The sequence below is a fragment of the Hypanus sabinus genome, chromosome 17 (genome assembly GCF_030144855.1).
Source record: "Hypanus sabinus isolate sHypSab1 chromosome 17, sHypSab1.hap1, whole genome shotgun sequence".
In the NCBI taxonomy this organism is placed as follows: Eukaryota; Metazoa; Chordata; class Chondrichthyes; order Myliobatiformes; family Dasyatidae; genus Hypanus; species Hypanus sabinus.
Genome location: NC_082722.1, coordinates 54,210,254 through 54,235,923, shown reverse-complemented (window position 1 = coordinate 54,235,923; position 25,670 = coordinate 54,210,254). Strand labels below are relative to the sequence as shown.

Below are 25,670 nucleotides of genomic sequence, written 5' to 3'. Positions count from 1 at the left end.
TATAAATATACAATAATTATATCAAAATCAATAGGTATTTGTAAAGTGATCAAAAATGAACATCATGTATTTATATCATTGAGAAAGTGGTTTAAAAACAAAATGAACATGTCAGCTTACTTGGTATAAAAACCTTTGGTTGAAATGTTGCATAGCTCCCTGCAATTGATTTCTTTGGGATTGCCATTGCTCGAAATTTCGAACAGATTCAGCTGTTGGACGTTGCCACGTTGTTGTCCTGGTGTTGTGGTCCACATAATAAAATCTGCCACGTTGATCTACTCGCTTTTCCCAGCTTGTAAAAAGAGAATCAAAGATTAACACAACATTGTCAAACCAAGGTGGAATGCCAAGTCGATCTGTTGCAAATAAAGGACACTGCAGCAGATCCGACTAACCTGTGACTTTAGTATCAGAAGCTTTTGCTGCTATTTTCGTTCAGATGCCAAAGTTTGAAGAGTTTGCAAAAGGAACTTTAAATTTTGTAATAATAGCTGATCTTACTAGCAAAATGGAACAAGAAACATCTTGGACAACTGTAATCAGATGAGCTCCAGCAAGGGTAAAGACTATAATAGGAATTACCATTATTGCATCAAATGAGGACTGCTTGGAGTCTTGTACGGAAAAGGATTCCTATGTTCCTCCAATACTGTCCTCTTGAGAAACAATGAATTTAATAACTTCATCATTGATGGCTGTGTCTTCAGCTGCCAAGGCCTTAAGGTCTGTAATTCCTAATCTATATTCCACATTTCTTCCTTCCTCTCCCCCTATAAGATATTCTTTAAAACTAAACCTTCTAACCAAGTCACATGTCCTAATACCACTAAATGTGGCCCAGTGTCAGTTTACTAGATAATACTTATTAAGTGCTTTGAGACATTTTGTTACATTAATGGCATTGGAAAGACATGTTGTTTGTTGACATGAAAATAAACAGCATCAATGAATATAAATTTTAAGGTGAAGCAGGAAAGCGATTGGTCCTGAGAATGAAAAACCTGCATATGGAAATCTAATACAAAAGCAGAAAGCGTTGGAAATGTTCAACAAAACAGGCAACATCATTGGAAGAGTAACAGAAGAGGATTCTAACCTGAAACGTTAACTGTTTCTCTTTCCACAAATGTTGTCTGACCTGGCTATTAGTGTTTCCTGCATTTTTAGTTTTTATGAGGTTAGAGCTGCTTGCTAGAGCATGCAAGAGACACAATCTACATTAATAAAAACTAAATATTGTCTGGAATGATACACTTTAAACTTAATTAATATATTGTATTTAAATGTGGATATTTTGCTTTTGTCATATAAGAACGTGAAGATCTGCAGATACCAGTAACTTGAGAAATCATTTTAATTAATGCTAAAATAAAAGGTTGAGGGATCATTTACATTTAAAATTTGCTTTAAAATACTGTGTATTTCATTCCTTATTGTATACAAGATTTTATTTTCAAAACCACTGCAGCACAATTTTAATTTTCAAGTCTACTAACTTCTTTTTCTAACCTTTAAATCAATATGAAGGTCATGTTAGCAAAGTAAAGCATACAGTGAAGAATGAGATACATGGGCTCCATGGTCATTTGGATTCAGAATTGTCTTGCCCACAGAAGACAGAAGGTCATGTTCAATGGGGGCTTATTCTGGCTGGATATCTGTGACTAAGGATCCATAAAAAACGTGGATGCGTGGTTATTAAGTTCATCAATGATATGATGACCACGGTGTTGTGGAAAGAAGACTGACAGCAGGATACAGATGAGTTGCAGTTATGAATGGAGCAGTGGCAGATGGAGTTTAACCGGCCAAATGTAAAGTGTTGCACTTTGGGAGATCAAGTAGAAAGGGATGGTATACTGTTAATGGTAAGACGCTGAACTGCATTAACGAGCAGAGGGATCCCATGGTCCATGCCCATTGCTCCCTGAAAGTCTCTACACAGGTTGACAGGACAGGAAATAAGGCATATGGCATGTTTGTCTTTATTAGTTGATTTTGAGCTGGGAAGCTATGTTGCAGCTTTATCAAACTCAAGTTAGACTATCTCTGGTGTACTGCATTTAACTCCCGTTTTAGGAAGGATGTCAAGACTTTGGAGAGGGTACAGAAGAGATTCACCAGGATGCTGTATCAGACGGCATGTGCTATAAGGAGAGGCTAGACAAACTTGGGTTGTTCTCTCTGGAGCTGCAGAGGCTGAGAGGAAATCTAATAGAGGCTTATACGATTATCAGAAGCATAGATAGAGTAGACAGTTAGTATCTTTTTCCCACTGTTGAAATGTCTTAATAACAAAGCGCAGACATTTAATATGAGGAGGGGATAGGTTCACGGGCGATGCCCAAGACAATTTTTTTTCTTCAGAGTGGTAGACGCCTGGAATGCATTGGTGATGGAGGCAAATATGAACAAGGTGTTCAACTAGTCCTTCGATAGGTACACGAAGGTGCAGAAAATGGAAGGATATGAAAATTGTAAGTACAGAAGGGTCCTGACGCAGACCGGGAGACCGTTTCGCTGAACACCTACGCTCTGTCCACCAGAGAAAGCAGGATCTCCCTGTGGCCACACATTTTAATTTCATGTCCCATTCCCATTCTGATATGTCTATCCATGGCCTCCTCTACTGTCAAGATGAAGCCACACTCAGGTTGGAGGAACAACACCTTATATTCTGTCTGGGTAGCCTCCAACCTGATGGCATGAACATTGATTTCTCTGACTTCCTTTAATGCCCCTCCTCCCCTTCTTACCCCACCCCTTATTTATTTATTTGTTTGTTTGTTTGTTTGTCTATCTCTCTCTCTCTCTCTCTCCTCCTCCCCCTTTTTCCTCTCCCTGCCCATCACTCCTTATCTGTTCTCCATCTCCCTCTGGTGCTCCCCTCCCCCTTTCTTTCTCCCTAGGCCTCCTGTCCCATGATCCTTTCCCTTCTCCAGCTGTGTCATCTTTTTGCCATCAACTTTCCAGCTCTTAGATTTATCCCTCCCCCTCCCCCTCCCACTTTCAAACGTCTTACTACCTTGTCTTTCAGTTAGTCCTGACAAAGGGTCTTGGCCCAAAATGTCGACTGTACTTCTTCTTATAGATGCTGCCAAGCCTGCTGCATCCCACCACTGTTTTGTGTGTGTTGCTTGAATTTTCAGTATGTGCAGATTTCCTCGTGTTTGAGGGATTAGTTTAGTTGGGCACTTAATTAGTTTGGCACAAAATTGGGGGCAGAAGGACCTGTTACTGTACTGTTCTATGTTGAAAGCAGAATTACTTCACTCCAATCACACTGAGTCTCAACAATCACTGAGAAAATGTACAGGGAAATGGAGGCCAGCTGGTAACTGATTATCTTGGTTCATTCTACTGATAAGATCAGCAACTATGAATTAATCATAAGCATCCCAAGCAAAATCTGGTGGTTGAAAACAATGCAGCAAATATTTCTGATACTAAACACAGCAAAGAGTAGCAAGCCCAATTATTCTGTAACTTAGAAATGGTGATTAAAAAATAAACAGAAATAAGATGATGTTGCATTCAGTATGTGCTCCACTTAAATGAAATGCTTGCATCTAAACAGTCAAATTTTGTGGGGCCTGGGTATAGTTACGTCAACCATACTTGGGCTGTGAGAGGGTTGAGCTTCTGACAAATGACAGCATATCCGATCATTTTTGACCAGCAATGTGGTTGAAGTGAAGGAAGAAGGAGAGTGTGTGTGTGTGTTTGTGTGTGTGTGTGTGTGGGGGGTGGTGGGGGGGGGGGGTGGAAACAGAGATCCTCAATTTCCCATTTAATTTGATAATTGTTTTCAAAAACAAGGTTTTATTAATAGATTGATTTTACAGAAGGATTTCAATGGCAAAACAAATTTTAAAGTAAACTTTTTTTTCAAAATAAGACACGTTTTCAATTAAACACAGTTTAGCTGGAACATACCCTGGAGGCAGAGGTCTCTCCCATGTGGTGGTTTTGGTGTTGTGGTCCACATAATATACTCTTCCAGTAGGAAGCACTCGCTGTTCCCATCTGCAAGAACCATAGGTCAAAAATAATCCAGTGTTAAATAGTCCTCAATAGTTCTTATAACAAATCTATGTTATTGCTACAGGAGACAGATTAACCACTCATGGCCCTAGACAGTATCACTTGTTTAACAGGAGCCCAGAGCTAAAGTAGAATATTACCCTGCTGAAAAACAGGCACTATATGGAAATATTACGTTTTATAAAAAACCAAATTGATTTAGAGTAATCACTCATCCCTTTCTCTCTCAGGGAGTAGTTTGTCTAAAAGAATGTCAAAATTATATATCCTTTCCAAATGAATGGCTGGTTTCTTCCAGCATGTCAAACTTGACAACCTATTACCTTGTTGACCAAAATAAACAAAATTATCATTCACTCTGATATACAAAGATGCTCTAATGTAAGTCACTGCTTGACTTTCACATAATTGAACAGTTAAATAAAACTAGTCCTGGAAAAACACAAGGTACATCATCAGAATCACAGAATCAAACACAAAGGAACAGGTCATTCAGCCTCACTCCTCCACGTTCACCAGTAGGGATCCATCATTTCTTCGATGCTGCAAGTACTCTCTCAGGCAGAACATTCCAGGTACTTATCATTCTCTAGGTGAAGCAGGTCTCCCTCGCAGCCTCTCTAAATCTCTTCCCTCCTACCCTAAATCAATGTCCTCTGGTTCCTTATACCACTAATGTGTGGAAAAGTTTACTGCAGCCCACCCTATCTATACACCTCATAAGTTAAGATTCCTCTATCATGCCCCACTTAACATTCTTCTGTATAAATGAACTGTTCCAGTCTACTTATTGTAGTTTAACCTAAAAATGAAGGCCATTATACATTTCACGAAGTTGTAAGCTGCTACTCAACTTGCCAAGTTCCTGTAGTTTCCAGCATCTGTAGAATCTTGTGTGTAAAAGTTGTAAACTGCCTCCTTTCGTGAAAAGTTTCCTTTGTGCGATATATCAACCATACTTATTCAGCATCCATTTTATTTCTAGACTTAAACCTAAATTGTAAACTAATTAAAATCAACCTGATAAGTTTGAGTAAATTGTGCAGCTGACTAAAGAAAATGCATCTTGTTGAATATTTCAGCAATCATTTTTGAATCTTGTTAAATTTTCTCCAAAGTGCTCCAACTAAAATCCATTTGTTTTTACATAATAATGAACTAAAAGATATTCTTAATCTATATATAGTTTGTCAATCACATTATGTTAGTTGTTAAATAAATGCCAATATTGTGCATAGATTGTGTAAAATATTTACTCTAGGCGTCCTTGTTCATCAGTCACTGAAAGTAAGCATGCAGTGAAGAAAGCTAATGGTATGTTAGCCTTCTTAACAGGGGGAGTTGAGTATAGGAGCAAAGAGGTCCTTCTGCAGTTGTACAGGGTCCTGGTGAGACCACACCTGGAGTATTGTGTGCAGTTTTGGTCTCCAAATTTGAGGAAGGATATTCTTGCTATTGAGGGAGTGCAGTGTAGATTCACGAGGTTAATCCCTGGGATGGTGGGACTGTCATATTAAAAGATTGGAGCAACTGGGCTTGTATACACTGGAATTTAGAAGGATGAGAGGGGATCTGATTGAAACATATAAGATTATTAAGGGATTGGACATGCTAGAGACAGGAAACATGTCCCCAATGTTGGGGGAGTCCAGAACCAGAGGACACAGTTTAAGAATAAGGGGTAGGACATTTAGAACGGAGTTGAGGAAAATCTTCTTCATTCAGAGAGTTGTGAATCTGTGGAATGCTCTGCCTTAGAAGGCAGTGGAGGCCAATTCTCTGGAAGCTTAAAGATAAACTTAAACGCTTAAACGCTATCTTAAAGATAGCGGAGTGAAGGGATATGGGGAGAAGGCAGGGACGGGGTACTGATTGTGGATGATCAGCCATGATCACAGTGAATGGCAGTGCTGGCTAGAAGGGCTGAATGGCCTACTCCAGCACCTATTGTCTATTGTCTCTCAAGTATAAAACATGAACAATCACACAATATATCCTCTGATTCCAAGAAATGCCAAATTCTAATTTGCATTAAAAATCTTTGCAATTAAGTTCTTTTATTGGACTCAAGAATTTATTTAGTCTATAGCAAAGTGGAATAATTTACAGTCTTCCAAACTGCAGTACTAAACAAGATCAAAATTGACTATTTTGGACTGAAATTTCAATTTCCCTATCTACCTCCCTAAAAAGAATCAATGGTCTTCACTACAATAATGGGTTAGCACAAATATCTCCAATCATCACTCAAGATGTTTTAAATAAGAATTTCTCTAACATCCTCCAATTTTTTTTTCTCACGTCTCACAAGAGCTGTTGATTCTGTCAGCTCATAGGAACTGTGAATTTGGATGTTCTCAGAAAATCATCTCCATTCTACACCTGCTACACGATGGAACGCAAACTATAATTCCAACTAATATCTACCAATCCTAGTGCACACCACATCATCTCTGCAGTCCATTGCACCTCAAATTCTACAACTTCCAGCTGGAGATGAGCTAATCCACACGATGAAGTGACTGCCTAATCTTCATTTCTTCTACTGCAAATCCAAGATCATTCCAACTTCATTCAACAAGCTCCAGTGTGCAGAGCTTTCAGAATCTGCAAGTCATTGTTGATTCATTCACAGACATATTTGAGAGAATGTGCATAACACACACACAAAATTCATCTGACAACATGTCCATGTTGCAAAACACCTTCCAAGCATGAGATTAGGAAGACAGAGGAAATGTTTCAAAGCCTTTTAGGAATCTCTGGCCTATACTGAAGAAAATGACAAAGCATTTGATAAGGCATTCAGAACCTCAGTCTCTTGTCTTCTCTCTTGAATCAATAGAAAAGATCTCAAGTGCTTTTTTTCCCAGAAAGAACAAGGGAGTTATCCTTGATGACTGCTGTTTGTGGGAGCTTGCTTTATCCTAATTTACTGCCACACTTCCTACAAGGCAATAGATACTACATTTAGAAAAAAAACTTCATTGGGTATACATTGGAGCACAAAGAGCACAAAAGAAATGCAGGCTTTATCTTCTCCTTTGGTGTTGCATCCTTGAGTTTTCACTATCCTGTTACAACCTCTTGGTTCAATCAAAACAAACACTATGTATCCCTTTAAAATTCTATCACTAATTTGCTAAATATATTAACTCACTTTATTTAAAGCATTAATAATATAAACCACATGTTGATTCATTTTAAGATTACCAAATTTGAGGTAAAAATGTATTCCAGACTGGAAATCCCTCACTGAAAGGCTTCTTGCTTGAAAACCAGCTTTCTAACACTAACAGTTTGTTAATGGTACCATGCATGGAACTGAAAACTTCCTTGTCTGTGAGCATAAAGGACTACTGTACATCAATCCAAATTCCGAGCACACCAAACACTGCTTATTATATACATATTTCTGGGTTGATAAAATTCATTTGATATGGTTTAAGACATACAAAATAATAAATTTGCCCATAATAAACTGAACTAATATTTTTTTTCAGAAACTTCATTAATATCATGTCCCAAATTCCAAACAGTTGTGAAAATGAGCTACTTTTAATGAAATACAGGCAAAAATGTTGGAAATATTCAGCAGGTCAGGCAGCAACTGAGTTGTGAGAAAGAAAATTAACATATTAGGTTCATCTCCTCCAATCAGAACTCCTCTTTTCTGATATGAAATAATTACTGAGTAGTATTTTCATTTATTTCAGATTTTGAACATCTGTAATAGTTTACTTTGCTTTATAGATACTGAATGCTAGCTTGCAAAAAGTTCCAAAACTAAGGTTGCATTGTGTGAAAAGGTTACATTGTGTTGCTGAAAAGTTTGTAGCTTGTCACTAAAGATCATTAGCTCAAATAGTTCATTTTAGTGAGGAACATCAGAAAAATGATTCATTTATACATGGATTGATAGCCTATACCAAAATGTGTTTTAATTTCACTAATACAACTTACAAAAACATAACATGAGAAAGTCTTGCAGATGCTGGCAATCCAAAGCAACATGTACAAAATGCTGAAGGAATGCAGCATCTATGGAAATGAATAGATAGCTGAATAAAAGGGTGGGGGGATGGGTATGAGGCTATCTGGAAGTTGATAGGTGAAGCCAGGTGGGTGGGAAACATCAAGGGCTGGAAAGAAGGAATCAAATAAGAGAGGAAAGTGGACCAGAGGAGAAAGTGTAGGAAGTGATGGGCAGGTGAGAAGAGGTACAACATCATCCTGACACAAGAGGAGGCCATGAACCAATACCTCAGAAAGGGAATCGGAATTAAAATTTTTGGCCATTGGGAAGTATGGGAAATGGAGGAGTGAGGGCAGCCTCTGTAGTGGAGGGAGGGAAAACCTGTTTGTTAAAGAAGGAACAGATGACCGTATCTTGGGAACAGATGCAGTGGAGGCAAAGAAACTGAGAAACTGCATTTTTACAGGAGACAGGTTGGGAGGAGGTATAGTCAAGACAACCATAAAGATGTCGGTTGACAGCTTGCCCCAGAGATGAAGACAGGGAGATCGAGAAAGGGGAAGAATATGTCAGAGATGGACCAAGAGAAATTAAGGGCAGGGTGGAAGTTAGAGGCAAAGTTGATAAAATTGACAAGCTTGGCACAGGTGCATGAAGCAACACCAATGCAGTTATCAATGTAGACAATAAGACAAAGGAACAGAAGTCAGCCATTCGGCCCATCGAGTCTGCTCCGCCATTTCATCATGAGCTGATCCAATCTCCCCTTTAGCCCCATTCCCCCGCCTTCTCACCATAACCTTTGATGCCCTGACTACGCAGATACCTATCAGTCTCTGCCTTAAATACTCCCAATGACTTAGCCTCCACTGCTGCCGGTGGCAACAAATTCCATAGATTCACCACCCTCTGGCTAAAAAATATTTTCGCATCTCTGTTCTGAATGGGCGCCCTGCAATCCTCAAGTCATGTCCTCTCGTACTAGACTCCCCCACCATGGGAAACAACTTTGCCACATCCACTCTGTCCATGCCTTTCAACAATGTAGTGGAAAAAGAGTTGGGAAGTATAACTGGGAAGGCTTTGAACAGGCAATCATAGCTCGGGCCCATGTTGGTGCTCATTGCTACCCCTTGAGTTTGGAGAAAGCAGGAGAAGCCAAAGGAAAAACTGCTCGGGGGGGGACCAGTTCTGCCAGGAAGAGAGTGGTGATGGAGGGGCATTGGTTAGTACTTTTGTCATGAAAGAAACAGAGAGCTTTGAGGCCTCCTTGATGGGGGTAGAAGTGTAACATACTACTACCAAAGGTTCCCATGGTAACTAAAGTGCTGCCAATTAATTCGCAGTATGAAAAAAACATACTACTAATTACATTGGCAGCACTTTAGTTACCATGGGAAATCTTAGGGAAAATAAAACATCTTAATTTGGCAATAGAATCTGTCATTTAACTATGTAGCATTACTGATGGGAGTCCAGATTTAAAGTGCAAGATGACAGTTATGTGACATGAGTTTAAATGATTTTCAATGGTTGACAAAGAGATTTGGTTACATACACTGCTGCAGTCTCAAGACAACTTTGAATAAATCAAATTCAGAAGACCAACCATATTTGTTTAGTCATAATAACAGTTAATGCATAAGTCACAATTATATAACATTGAACAGCACAACACAGGAACAGGCCTTTCAACCCATGAAGTTGCGCTGTATTAATTAAGTTAATAATCAAATGTCCAACTAACCCGATCCCTTCAGTATATAGAGTGACCATATTCTTTCATCTCCTACACATTAATTTAAGTCTCTTGTACACCTTCTTCATCTCTGCCAGCCCAGGCAATGCATTCTAGGCACCATCACCGCCTCTCACCTTAAATGCATGCCCTCTGGTTTAGACATTTCAATCCCGGGGAAAAAAAAGATACTGGCCGTTTCTTCCATGCCTTTCATAATTTTTTAAACCTCTATGAAATCTCCCCCCAGCTGCTGCCACTCCAGAGAAAACAACCCAAGTTAGTTCAACCTCCCCTCACAGCAAATTCTCTAATGCAATCAGCATCCTGTGAAAACTCCCCTGCACCCTTTCAAAAATTTCCACATCCTCTGTAAAATGGGCAACCAGCATAGAATGCAATTTTCCAGTTGTGGCCAAACTAGAGCGTGATAAGCCTGCAAAATTAACTTCCAAACTCTTGAATTCAATTCCACGATTAAAAAGATAAGTAGCCATATATGCCTCTTTTACAACTCTATCAATCTGTGTAACCACTTTCAGAGAGCTATGGATTTGGACCCCAAGATCCCTCTACATATCTATCTACGCTGTTATGGGTCTTGCCATTTACAGCGTTTTGTCTCTTTACCTTCAATACACAAGCACAACACTTCATATTTGATCACATTAAACTCTATTTGCCATTTCTCAGCCAAATTCTCAATATTTATTGCTTAATTTATTATTTTTTTTCTTTGTTTTCTTTTTATATTTGCACAGTTTGTTGTCTTTTGCACACTGGTTGCCCTTGTTGTTCTGTGCAGTCCTTCATTGATTTTATTATGTTTCTTTGAGTTCACTGTGAATGCCTGCAAGAAAATAAGCCTGATGGGTTTATATGGTGACATGCATGTACTTTGATAAAAAATTTACTTTGATCTTTGAAATCTGTAACTGATCTACATCTCATTGTAGCTTTTGCCAGTCTGCTATGCTACTCACAGCACCTGCTTCTCACCTACCATCCACATTTTCATCCAGATCATATAAAATATATGCATAACACTATATGCATAACATAGAACTTCAGCCAGAATTAGTCCCATCGACCACTATCCCCTATCGTCGATTGACAAGCCAATTTTAAATTCAAACAGGCAATTCACCATGCATCTTAATCTTTTGATGAACATCCCATGAAGGGCCCTATGAAATGCCTTACAAAAATCCATGCAGGCAATATCTACAGTTCTACCATCGCCTATCACTTTCATCACCAACTCAAAAACCTCAATCAAATGATTAAGACACAAGCTGCCCTGCACAAAGACAGGCTGACTATCCCGAATAGATTATGATTTTCCCGTATAAAAGAAACAAACGTGTAGGAGAGGACAGTAAGAATGGCTTATCCATCTGTCCATTGCCTCTTCAGATCATTAGCTCAGTAAATATGCTGGCACATTGGTCAAAAACCTAGACAAGTCTGCGAATCATACTGGCTAGTCATTATCGGGACAGACAACCATCTAAAAGTACAGCAAAAAAAAGTATACAAGAGCACGAGAATACTGCAGAAAGAGGAAGAAAGATTTAAGTAATCCTGCTAGAATATATGAGGACTGTTTTCCAATCTTTGAAGCAGAAATCGAATGAATTTTTTTTACCAGTTAAAAAAATATTGAATGACTTCAGTTTCAAATTCTTCTCATTAAACTCTCCAAGTCAAATGGTCTTTCAAGTAATGTTGTGGAATCCATCAAACGGTGCAAATAATTCACTTGAACATTCAAGCTCATTGCACTTTCTGTTAATTTCTAACTTTTAAGCAATTACTTATTCTTAGCTATTACTACTAATAATGCTGTTAGTACTGCCAGTGCATAAGAGACTCAAGATTCAAAGATTCAAAGTGCCTTTATTATCAAATAATGTATATATAATAATTAGATTTATTTACTTACAGGCAGCCACAAAACAACTTCAAAATGTCAACTTCCACTTTCTGATGTGAATATTTTCAATAAACGATAGACCTACATAATTCCAAATTCAGTAATTTGAACTGAGACAATAAAAACCAATTTCAATGCCCAAATATAAACACATTCAGCCTTTTATCCTTGCAGTTTTCTTTGATGTACGCCATGAATTCTCAAGGAACAGATGTGAAAAGGGAAAATAGAAATAAAGAACATATACACAGTACAACATCATTCTAAACATCAGTAATATCTAAAGTTCCACTGAGCCAATAAAACATTTTAAATAATGCTCCCATTAATTTACATATACTGGGGATATAAAGAGATCCTGTTTTCTATTGCAGTTGGATTTATTTAACGCTGAAAGAAAGAACTTCAAAAAGTACAGGAGCCATGCTGCTAAAATGGATGTGTTGTAAATAAATATCTTTATAAAGCACTTTTCACAACCTCAGAAATGTGCTCAATTATCAACTAAGATTTTGAATTCATACCACTGCACTGTGACTGGGAATTTTCAATCTTCTAACTCAAGAGACATGTTCTACCACTAAGGTCTCCTTATCTAGCTTTGCCAGTGATCTTGACACACCTATTAATAACCAAATATAGTGAAAACACAAAGCTGGTGGAATAATTGGTCATTGCCTATTATCTAAATGTCATTAAAGAATTACTTAAACATCAAAGACTTAAATTTCTTCAGCTTCCTTTGCAGAGAGAAGGGTACTTTACATAAATTGGCAGTAATCATTACTAGGCCAAGGGAGTCTGCAAAAAATAACTTGCATAAGATGGCCAACAATCAATATGTGATAGACTATGGGGAGAGCAAAGCTAGAGTTCCAGAGATTAAGACCTTAAAAATTGCGGCTATGCTTACCAAAGGTGGGTTAAATAAGTAAGAATAACAGGGAGCTCTTGGAAAGTGTTGGAATTAGGAAGGTTACAAGGTTGGGAGGAACTGAAGAGGGCTTAGGAGGATATGAACACAATTAAAATTGACAAAATGGTGGAGAAATGTTGAACACGGTCAGGTGATGAATGAACAAAAGTCTGTCTGAATTATCACAGGGCAACAACATCTGGATACTAAATTAGGGTTCACTATTGTAAATATGTATAACTTCAGTTTTTACAGCACTGGGGTAGAGAGGGATCTGGATCAAGTGCAAAGGCAGACAAGTAAATGGGGTGGTAAAGAAGAAGCAAGTATGATTACCTTTATTAGTCAAAACATTGAGTTCAAGAGTCAAAAAGTTATGTTGCTGCCTTATAAAATTCTGGTTAGGCCACATGTGGAATATTGCATTCATTTATGGTTGTCCCATTATAGGAAGGAATTGGAAGCTTTGGAGAAGGTGCAGAAGAAGCCTATCATGATGCCGCCTAGATTGGACAGCATATGCTATGAGAAGCGGTTGGAGCCGTAGAGGCTGAGGGGAGACTTAATCGAAGTTTTAAAAACTATCAGAAGCACAAACAGACAGCCAGCATCTTTATCCCAAGGGTTGAAATGTTTAATACTAAGGAGCATGCCTTCAATATGAGAGGGCAAAGTCCAAAGGGGATTTGTGAGGCAAGTTTTTTTTTTAAATAAAGATTGGTGGTTGCCAAGAAAGCACTGGCAGAGGTGGTGGTTGAGACAGGAATGACAGAGGCATTTAAGAGGCTCTTAGAGAGGTACATAACTATGCCAGTGAATGGAAGGGTATGGAGCATTACATAAGGGATTAGCGTAATTTGGCATCATCAGCTCAATTAGCTTGGCACACTGTGGGCCAAAGAGCCTGTCTTGTGCTGTGCTATTCTATGCTCTATGAAACAGGGAATCTAGGATTTCTCATGAACTGCAGAGACAAAAAGGCAATCAATGTTATTCTCTCAAACCTTCAGCAATGCATATATGAGCACAGGCAAACAATTTGTGATACAGGGGATGCAGTTAAACACTAAACAAGCAGGAAAATAGTGTCAGGCTACCTTAGCAATGCAGAAATTACTAAGCTAATATATACTTGTCCTAATTCATATGTATGTATGTATGTAGAATTAAAGAGTGATTGAACGATGAAGTACTCGTGAGGAGATACACAAAATAGTACCACAGAGACAAAATCAAGTTGGAAAATCCAAAATAAAAACATAAAATACTGAAATTCCAAATCAGTGCTGACAGTATCGACTGAGAAAGAGGCAGAGCCAAAGTATTAGGTTGAAAAGCTTTCACCACAGCTCAAAGTCAATGTCGAGTCTATTGTGTATTGTACATCTGGTGATGGCATTATGCCGAATAAGGATTAGTGGAGCAGAAACTCAAGCAAAGGGGAAATTTTATTCTGGTTCTGGAATGGTGAGAGGTAGTAAGAATAAATATATGGGAAATAGAATATCTCCTTACCTGCTCATTACCTCCCCTGGTGCTCCGCCCCCTTTCTTCAACAGTCTACTGGGAAATGGAACAGTTGAGGGAGCAGGCAAATCAATAGTAAAGGAAAAGTGGAAAATATACTGGAAGCACTGATATAGAAGGCAGCATCGTTGGAACTTATGTGATACAGATGTTGAAATTAGAAGAACAGATCAGATACCTTATAGGAAACAGGATAGTATGAAGGGCTAACAAATGTAGGACTGACACCATAAGCTGACAAGATAAGCATACAGCCTCTCCCATGAAATGAAGATAAGGGAAGAGTAGGAATTTGGAGCAAAGGCAATAAAATTTCATTTGAGGTTTTCTAATGGCAAAGGGAGCATCAGTTCCACAGGTAACCAGAGATCCTTCTCAGACTAATTATAAAAACAGAGGTTTCCAGTGTCAGACAGGAAGTCGACAACCTGAGAAACAGTAACTCTCACATACATACACTACATAAAGGAACACTGATTTTTAAACAACAGTAACGTGTATGAGCTCTGCTCTGGATTTAGAGTATTGGTTTCATAATAAAATAAACAGTTCTGTGTTGTAATAATTTAGAATTTCCTGACTGACAGAAACTACAAGCTCCCTTTTGAGCTCAACATAACTCTAACTCTGCAATGAGTTTCTTAAAAACCTTCACTTACACAAGTATCATTTTTACTGAGTGGATAGCATTAGTTGTGCTTTCCTTTTCAAAGAAATCGCAATTCCCAAGCAAAATCAGTTAAAAAAAAATTAGAATTAAATCATCTCACAAATGGTGCCTAAAAACTCCACTCTACCCTAATAATTGTGCAAAATCAGCCTGATAAGGGTATTGTAGACAATGTCCCGTGTGGCATTTCAAGTATCAGATGGGAAAATTACAACATTAACATTAACATAGCCCCCAACTTTCCAAGTCTGTGGAAACAATATCAATACTTTCCGAAAAAGCAGTGGCCAGTTACATCATGATGCAATTTACTTTTCGGATCTGCACCACTTGGCAACAGAGGAGGAACTGAGATGGACATGGATTCAAGGCAAAAAAAATCAGCTTCCCAGATTGAATACCCTTTGACACTGACTTGCTCAACTCCCAATAATATCCACTTGTAGCAAGCAACCTTTTTCCTTAAAATCAATCAGATTTTTCATTTTGTTATTGGTAAACTTTTTAAAGCAGCTTTTACATTTATGTCCGGATCGTTAAAAGCAGGGGGCAGTGCTGAATCCTTTGGGGGCCTCATTGTGTGCAACATTCCTGTTATCCTTTGAGCACATTACCACCTTCCATGGACCTGAGCAGCATTTATTTTCCTGGTTCTTTTTAATTTTAATGTTTATTTATTTATTGAGATACTGTGTGGAATTGGCCCTTTGAGCCATGCCGCCCAGCGACCCCCATTTAACCTCAGCCTAATCACGGGATAATTTACAATGACCAATTAACCTACTGACTTGAATGCCTTTGTTCTGTGGGAGGAAACCATGGCACCCAGACAAAACCCACACAATTCACAGGTGGACCTACAGTCTCCTTACAGAGGAGGTCTAAATAGAACTCTGAACTCCGAGGCGCTGAACTGTAATAGTGTCACACTAACCACCATGTGACTGCCTTTTGAAGCAACACTCAATCAAATGTCACCTTAATATCAAGACAGGCAAACTTATTACACCTCTGACACGAGCATCTGATGCACATTTGGACTGTTATAAGAATCATGGATTAATAGCATAGAAACAAACCCTTCAGCCCACCTAACCCATGCCAACCATCATATAATTCACCTGTTTATATCTTAAATGTTGTGAGAGTCGGCATTATTTAAGGCATGATTTTTTCAGTATGTCAGTTATTCTGATCCTTAGTTTGTGGGACAGCACTAATTTATACACCAATCCACAGCTGTTCATAAGCGGTATTCTGCAAAGGTCCAAGCTTGGAGAGATTTGCCAGGTCCAGATCAATCTGGTTTCATCCATTCTCTGTTTTAATATAGCAGTTTTGGTCCAATTAAGCTGTTTGCTAGGCTGTCTCGAAGGGCAATTAAGAATCAACACTGTGGATCAGAGCCACATTTAGACCAGACTAGGCAGATTTACTTGTGGTAGTGAACACAGCAATATGTCATGCATATATCTTCATTCGATGGGGCATAGAATATAAAAAGCTGAGGCCCTAGGCTGCAACTTTACAAGACACCAGTTAGAACACACTTGGAGTATTATGTGAAATTCTGGTCATCACATTCCTGGAAAATATGGTTGTACTGGAGAGAGTGAGAGGAGATTCATCAGGATATCACCTGGATTGGAAGATATTAGTTATGAGGAGGGATTGGATCGGCTAGGTTTGCTTCCCCTGCAGTGATGGAAGCTGAGGGGTGACTCAATGGAAGTATATAAAATTGTGAGAGGCATAGATTGGGGAAATAACCAAAACCTTTCCCAATGGTGGATGTCTCAAAAGCCAGAGGTTGTTTAATATCAATTATTCGAGATAAATTAGCAGCCTTACGACGGGCCCCTGTGGATAAAATTAAAATGGCATGGGAGCAGGATTTAAATACCTCCTTATCTGATGAGAGCTGGGACTCGATTCTCAAATCGATTAACTCAACCTCTCTTTGTGCTCGCCACTGCCTTTTACAGTTTAAGATTGTTCATAGAGCCCATCTGTCTAAATCTAAACTATCTTGATTCTACCCTGACATTAGTCCGCTCTGTGATAAATGCAAGAGGGGCGAGGCCTCTCTCATTCATATGTACTGGTTCTGTCCTAGCTTGGAGAAATTTTGGAAAGATGTCTTCACTATGCTATTGTATATTCTGAATCAGCACCGAGAACCAAACCCCTTAATTGCTTTGTTCGGTTTCTGGGGCGAAACAGATTTACGTCTGAGTCCGACCAAATGCCGAATATTATCCTTTGCCTCTCTCCTGGCTAGATGCTTGATCCTCCTCAGATGGAGAGATGTTGCCCCGCCCACTCAGGCTCAATGGCTTAACGACATTATGGCCTGCTTGGACCTCGAGAAAATTCATTATTCAGTTCTTAATTCGGACCTAAAGTTCCATAAGATCTGGGGACCTTTTATCGAGTACTTTCATAATCTTCCTCTTGACTAGGGTTTTTTTTCCTTTCGGTCCCTTGCTTTCAGCTCCCTTTTTTTTCTGGTAGTAGGCATTATTATCCTCTGTTGCTAAGTGTATTCACAGTCTGGGAGTTTGATTGTCCTGATTTATATTCTCCATATTGTGTTGTGGTTGGTCTGGAGTTTTTTTTTGTGTTGTGGGGCTTGGGGAGGATACTAAGTTTACTTGTCTTCAATTTAGGTGCTTTTTTTAAAAAATTCGCTTTCTTTGTATCATATTGTCATTGTATGCTTAATTTTGCACTGTATTAATGTTCCTCATTGTGATTTGGGGTTTTTTAATTTGTAAAATGTATTAAAAAATTAATTTAAAAAAAGCCAGAGGTTGAAGGTGAGAGATGATCCTTAAGAAATTTCAGGGGAAAGATTCTTTATATCAGGAATATAAGACAGAACTTCGCTGCAAGAGAAGATGGTGGAGTCAGATACAATCACAAATCTTTAAGAAACATTTAGGCACTTGGATAATCTCTAAAATGAGCAACTGGGATTTGTGTAAATGGGGTAAAAAGGCCAGCATTAACATGGCCAAAAGGACCTGTAACAGCTTTGTACAATTCTATAACTGTAAAGGACATCAATGAATCAGATTGTAGTTTATATTAATCTGCTGGCTTTAGTCTTGGATTATTTACTAATATAAAACTTTTCAGCTGCCATGGCAGGCCATAAACTTATGTCTTTGAATCTCCAGGTTAGTAGTCTGATAACTTGACAGCTCTTAATGCGATCACTCCCTATCATTTTCTATAATTTCTCCTTTATGTTGATTTCTGTGTTCTGTTAAGATAGATGAAAAGTATTTAAAGTTGAACTATATATACAGTTGCAAGAAAAAGTTTGTGAACCCTTTGCAATTACCTGGTCTTCTCCATTAATTACCCATAAAATGTGGCTGTTCTTCATCACAATAACAGACAAACATAAGCTGCCTAAACTAATAACAAACAACTGTACTTCTTCTCGTCAATACTGAGTGCACCATTTAAACAATCACAGTGCAGGATCAAAAAAGTATGTGAACCTCCGGGGTAATGCCTTCTATAAAAGCTACTTGGAGTCAGGTGTTCCAACCAATGAGATGAGATTGGAGTGGTGGGTTGTAGAGTGCTCTGCCCGTTAAAAAAAGTCACAAGGTTCCTCCCAGACCTTGCTCTTTTCAAGAAAGATCTGTTTATGTGCACCATGTCTCAATCCAAACAACTTTCAGAGGACCTCTGAAGCAGAACTGTAGAGATGCATGAAACTGTAAAAGGCTACAAAAGCATTTCCAAAGACTTAAATGTTCAGTAGTCCACAGTAAGAGAAACTGTCGACAAATGAAGGAAATTCAGTACTGTTGCTACTCTCCCTTGGAGTGGGTGTCCTGCTAAGGACACACCAAAAGCACAAAATGCAATGCTGAAGGAGGTGAAAAAGAACTCAAGGGTAACAGCAAAAGACCTGCAGAAATCTCTGGAATTTGCTAGTCTCTGTTCATGAGTCCACTATAAAAAAAGCACTGAACAAGAATGGTATTCGTGGAAGGACAACACAGAAGAAGCCACTGCTCTACAAAAAAAAAGTACTGCATACCTCAAGTTTGCAAAAGACCATCTGGATGTTCCACAACACTTCTGAGATAAGGTACTGTGGACAGATGAGACAGAAGTTGAACATTTTGGCAAATGCACACTGCTATGTTCCTAAGAAAAACAGAACTGCAGACCAACACCACAACCTCATCCAAACTGTGAAGCTTAGTGGAAGGAACATCACAGTTTGTGGCTGCTTTGCTTGCAGTTATTGAGAGAACAAAGAATTCAAAATTGAATCAAGACATTTTACAGGAGAATGTCAGGGTAGCGGTCCGTCACCTGAAGCTTAATAGAAGTTGGATGATGCAATAAGACAATGATCCAAAAGACGAGAGAAAATCAACAACAGAATGGCTTTAAAAAAAGAAGATTTGTGTTTTGGAATAGCCAAGTCTGAATCTAACCTTAACCCAATAGAGATGCTGTGCAGGACCTGAAGAGGGCTGTTCATGCAAGGTATCCCAGAAATATTGATGAACTGAAACTGCTTTGTATGGAGCAATGGTCTAAAATTCCTTCACACTGTTCTGAAAGTCTGACCAACAGCTACAGGATACATTTGGTGAAGGTTATTGCTGCTAAAGGAGGTTCTAGCAATTATTAAATACAAGGGTTCACATAGTCCAGCCTGGACTATGAATGATTAAACAATGTGTTCAATAAAGACATGAAAAGTACAATTGTTTGTGTGTTATTAGTTGAGGCAGACTGTGTTTGACTATTAGTGTGACTTAGATGAAGATCAGATCACATTTTATGAGCAATTAATGCAGAAAACCAGGTAATTGCAATGGGTTCACAAACCTTTTCTTAGAACTGTATCTTCTACCCATGCACACATGGTTCTGGTCTCTATTAGGACTACTCTTTCCTTGGTAATCCTATTTGTATATCTCCATTTTATTTCTTTTTATCAATTTTTATTTAATTTGTTTAACATTCTCATTTTTACATTATGAAGCAATAACATCCCATGTTACAATAAAAGCCTTAACGTGAAAGTAAGTAAATATAACATTCCTGCTCAAATAATGTCTCCCTATACTTTCTGTTGAGTTGTCATCAAAGGAAAGGGAAAATCTTTGATTGTTCACTTTCCTAAGGCCTGTCCTAAACTTTCAAGTCTTGATGAGAAATTACTTGACAAATCTTTCTAAGTGTGTATTTATATTTATTGTATTTTCTGATATATGATTTTGCCCTTCCATGCATTTTTAAAATGTTATCTGTAGGATACCAGAGATCTGTTTGTTCAATAGCAAAATATACAATTTTCATGCAATAACTGAAATAACTTGCAATAAAATTCACTGAGATAAAATTTAATGCATAATTGGAGCTAAAATGAGCAGTGAAAGTGAAGATAAATAAAACTATGGTCCAGTTCCTTTATAACATTATATCAAAAAACAAGTCATTTGGTGGCATAGTACTTGAATGACTGAAAAATCTACTTACAAAAACTTAAGTGTGTCACGTGGTCGTAAAGTTAAAATTGTATCATTTTGCTAAATGGACTTGGGCAGAAATACTATATAATATTGAAGATTTAGAATTAATGTTTAATTGGATGGTGTTTCATTTTAGTACACAGATACAAGTGAAAACAGAAACCATTTTGTGATAATGTTAATGCAATACAATAATTCAATGAATAATCATACTACATTATGAAAAGTAAACCTCCCTCGTCATCAGTTGACAATCATGCTTCTCATTCATTCCAAAAAAAATCAAAAACTAGAGCTCTTAAAAATCCAAAGTTTGAAAAAACCTATATTGAATTCATGGAAACATAGAAAACCTACAGCACAATACAGGCCCTTTGGCCCACAAAGCTGTGCCGAACATGTCCCTACCTTAGAACTACCTAGGCTTTACCTATAGCCCTCTATTTTTCTAAGCTCCACCGCCATCCATCCAGGAGTCTCTTAAAAGACCCTATCGTTTCCGCCTCCACCGCCGGCAGCCCATTCCATACACTCACCATTCTCTGCATTTAAAAAAACTTACCCCTGACACCCCCTCTGTACCTACTTCCAAGCACCTTAAAACTATGCCCACTCATGCTAGCCATTTCAGCCCTGGGGAAAAGCCTCTGATTATCCACACGATCAATGACTCTCATTATCTTGAACACCTCTATCAGGTCACCTCTCATCCTCCGTCGCTCCAAGGAGAAAAGGCTGAGTTCACTCAACCTATTCTGATAAGGCACGATCCCCAATCCAGGCAACATCCTTGTAAATCTCCTCTGCACCCTTTCTATGGTTTCCATGTTCTTCCTGTAGTAAAGCGAACAGAATTGAGCACAGTACTCCAAGTGGGGTCTGACCAGGGTCCTATATAGCTGCAACATTACCTCTCGGCTTTTAAACTCAATTCCACGATTGATGAAGGCCAGTGCACCGTATGTCTTCTTAATCACAGGGTCAATCTGCATAGCAGCTTTGAGTGTCCTGTGGACTCGGACCCCAAGATCCCTCTGATCCTCCACACTGCCAAGAGTCTTACCATTAAAGCTATAGCCATCATATTTGACCTACCAAAATGAACCACCTCACACTTATCTGGGTTAAACTCCGTCTGCCACTTCTCAGTCCAGTTTTGCATCCTATCAATGTCCCATTGTAACCTCTGGCAGCCCTCCACACTATCCACAACACCCCCAACCTTTGTGCCATCAGCAAATTTATTAACCCATACCTCCACTTCCTCATCCAGGTCATTTATAAAAATCACAATGAGTAGGGGTCCCAGAACAGATCCCTGAGGCACACCACTGGTCACCGGGTCGATCTCAACATATTCAAAGTTATCACACAATTTTTCATTAAAAGCAATCTAAATTATCACAGAAATATGCAATTGGATCAGACCATTTGGATACAAGAATGTTCAAAGGTCAACAGGTAGAAGTAGTGATTTGTAAATAGCTACTAAACATTCCTAGATTGATAAATGATGCTTCACGGAAGGAAAACATTTGATCCAAATAAACCAGTGCCAGATACTGCACCAAATCCCAACCCACTACACTACAATAAGGAAAGCTCATCATTCCTTTCTGAGACCTCACTTTGGCAAGTCAGATCATTTGGCTGTACTCCTGCTACCTGCTGTCAGATACAGCCTAAACAGCAAGGCTCCAGAGATGAAGACAACTAAGAGGTGGTCACAGAAGGCTGAGGAACTGTTACAGGATTGCCTTGAGTCACTGGCAGGGCTGTCTTCAAGAACTCATCTGAGGACCAGAATGACTACACTAGGGTCATTACAGATGTGGATGAGTGTGTTCCCACAAAATCACTTAGGGGATTTCCCCAATCAGAAGCCCTGGATGAACAATGAAATCCAGAACCTGCTGAGAGCCAGATCAGAGACATTCAAGTCCAGAGATCAAGAATGCTACAACAGTGCAGGTATGATCTCTGGAAAGCCATCTCTCAGACAAAGTGGAGACTCCAGACTAGACTGGAACCAACAAGGGATGCTCAACAGCTATGGCAGAGTTCGAAAGCCATAACCTCTTACATAGGGGACAGCAGTGCTTCATTTCTAAATGAGCTTAATGCCTTCTACGCTCGCTTTGACCACCAGAACAGGGAGGAACCATCGCACACCCCTATGTTTCCCGATGATCCTTTGGTCTCAGTATCTGAAGATGACATGCAGGCTGCATTTAAGAGAGTGAATTCAAGGAAAGTATCCAGTCTGGACGCACTACCTGGCCGAGTATTGAAGATGTGCTGACAAACTAGCTGGTGTATTCACAGATATCCTCAACCTCTTGTTCCAGTAGTGTGTGGTACCCACCTGCTTCAAGCAGGCTTCAATCATACCAGTGCCCAAGAAGAGCGTGGTAACCTGTCTAAGTGACTATGGCCCAGTGGCATTTACACCTGCCGTGATGAAAAGTTTTGAAAGGCAGATCAGCTCCTGTCTGAATAGCGACTGGGATCTGTCCCAATTCGCCTACCAAAGCAACAGGCCTGCAACAGATGCCATCTCGTTGGCTCTTCACACAACCCTGGAAAACCTGAACAGCAAAGATGCATGCATCAGGGTACTCTTTATCGATTACAGCTCAGTTACAGCTTTATTGATTCCTGAATTCAACTTAATTTTGACTATTTCATAGTTCTGAATAGTACTCATGCCATTTCTACACAGTTACACCTCAACCTGAATAGTTATGTACACATACTTAACACAAAATGCACAGAATAGGATGTAATGCATTCATCATACACCATCATACCCTCAAAACTAATGAGTAATCTCCAATATCTGGGCCTTGATACCCCTTTGTACAATTGGATCTTGGATTTCCTCACTTGTAGACCCCCGCCACTTCAGATTGGCAAAAAACATCTCTTCCACAATCTCCATCAGAACAGGAGCAGCACATGGATGTGTACTTAGTCCCCTGATCTCCTCGCTTTACACCCATGACAATGTGACTAAGTACTGCTCCAATACCATATACAAGTTTGCTGATGACACCACTGTTGTGGGCTGTATCAAAGGTGGAGATGAATCAGAATACAGGAAGGAGACTGAAAATTTGGTTGAGTGGTGTAATAACAACAACCTTTCACACAATGTCAATAAAACAAAAGAAGTGATCCTAGACTGCAGGGGAGCGAAACCAGTGCTCATTGGAGGATCAGAGGTGGAGAAGGTCAATAACTTTAAATTCCTGCTTGTCACTATCTCAGAGCATATTATTGTAAAGAAAGCATGACAACGCCCTACTAGCTCAGGAATCTGCGGAGGTTTGGCATACAATCAAAAACTTTGGCAAACTTCTATAGGTGCGTGGTGGAAAGTGTGCTGACTGACTGCATTATGGCCTGGTATGGGAACACCAATGTCTTTGAGCAGAAAATTTTAAAAAAAGGTAGCAGATTCAGCCTAGTACATCACGGGTAAAAACCCTTCCAACAAATAAGCACATTTACATGAAATGTTGCCATGGAAAATCAGCATCCATCATCAAAGATCCTCACCACCCTGTCCACGTTGCCATCAGGTAGAAGGAACAAGTGCCTCAAGAGTCGCACCACCAGGTTCAAGGACAGTTACTACCTCTCAATCATCAGGCTCTTGAACAAAAGGGGATATCTACACTCATTTTTAAGGATCCTTTAAATTGCTATATTGATGGATGTTATATTGTATCTCATGCTCAATATTTATTGCTATTTATTTATATCAGTATTTGTACAGTTGTTTACAATTAACAGTTCCTAATGTTCACAGTTACTGTTCTACAAATTTGCTAAGTGTGTCCGCAGAAAAAGAATCTCAGGGTTGTATGTGGTGACATGTACGTACTCTGATAATGAAATTTACTTTGAGCCGTCCAATTAGTCTCCCTCTGATCCTAAACCTTCTGTCACTGGATACAAATTTATTTTAATTACCATTCCATCAGATCTTCTTAAACCCTTCTATACACTGCACAAAGAGGAGACTAACTTCTGTTGCACACCTAACAAGATGTGTAGTATTGTTTTATAAAACCTCCTCTGCCTCTTTCTCAGCCCATAACATCCATCCTGAAATATAACGATTAGAAATACCTGGAGATGGAGTCATCTCGTGCTTCATAAATGTTTGGCATTATTACTGAACTTTTACAGTAGGTTGCACACTATGCTCCTATTTAAAGACCTAGGATCCATGTGGCTCTTTAACAGCCTCCTTAACAGGTCTGAACACCTTCAAAGTTTTGTATAGACCTCTCAAGAAATTCCTGCTCCAATAGTGCACCCTTTCCTCTCTTCACAAACAGGAGAAAATCTGCAGATACTGGAAATCTGAGCAACACACACAATATGCAGGAGGAACTCAGCAGGCCCAGCAGCATCTACGGAAAAAAGCACAGTCGACGTCTCAGCCCAAAATGCGACTGTGCTTTTTTCCATAGATGTTGCTTGGCCTGCTGAGTTCTTCCAGCATTTTGTGTGTGTTGATCCCATTTCTTCTCTTCATTCTTCTTACCAAAAGGCATCTCAAATCCCTGTATTATTTTCCTCTCTCACTAATTACACCCTCATGAGGTTTGTTACCATGGTCCTTATTTTTTTATTTTTCAAAATTTTACATGAGGCCTCCTGGTTATCAATATATAGCAGAAAACATCGGTCCTTGTAAACTGTGCTGTGACTAAGCTAGTTTTATATAGGGGAAGTTATTGGGTGTTGCAGTTCGCTGGGCCGGAAGGGCCTGTTCCATACTGTCTCTAAAGAAATAAATAGATAGATAGATAAATAAATAAACAAATTGGTTGCCCCCAATGCCAAGCCAATAGAACATCACTGAACAACTCCATCCAATCAGGGTCAGTGCATACTGATGCAAAAAAAAACTGCAGATGCCAACAAATTTGGCAATAAAAACAGAAAGTACTGGGAATACCCAGGAGGCAATCTGAGGAGAGTTATAGCAGCATTAATGCTTCAAATTAACTATACTTCATGAGAACCCCTGTACTTCTGACAGTTACTGTCATGATGGAACAATAAATCAATTTCAGCCTCCACAGATGTTGCATGACCTGCTGAATGAATTGTTCAACAGTTTGAGAAAATAAAATCGGTTTTTATGGTAACTTGGCTTGTCACCACAAATCACCACCCACAGTCCCCGCCCATTCCTATTCACGTACCTTCCCATACCAATCGTCACTTAGCAAGGTCTCGACAGTGAGTAGATCCCATACCTCACTGAACTGAGTGGCATACCCAGACACCCATAAAAGATCCTAACAGACGACAAAGCTATGGG

The 25,670-nt window shown here is 39.1% G+C and overlaps 1 protein-coding gene across 6 annotated transcripts in view; it reads right to left on the bottom strand.

Moving 5' to 3' along the window:
* Positions 1-25,670, bottom strand: part of wwp2 (WW domain containing E3 ubiquitin protein ligase 2) — a 174,563-nt gene that overhangs the window by 66,191 nt on the left and 82,702 nt on the right. For 3 of the 6 annotated variants that reach the window (XM_059993114.1, XM_059993115.1, XM_059993113.1), the window contains exons 9-11: positions 18,874-18,927; positions 3,940-4,029; positions 121-295 (exon numbers count right to left, since the gene is read on the bottom strand). In XM_059993114.1, coding sequence (XP_059849097.1) covers positions 121-295; positions 3,940-4,029; positions 18,874-18,927 — 319 coding nt within the window. Of the gene's footprint in view, positions 1-120; positions 296-3,939; positions 4,030-18,873; positions 18,928-19,279; positions 19,480-25,670 lie in introns of those variants that run through there. The other 3 variants (XM_059993117.1, XM_059993118.1, XM_059993116.1) reach the window with 3 other exon arrangements.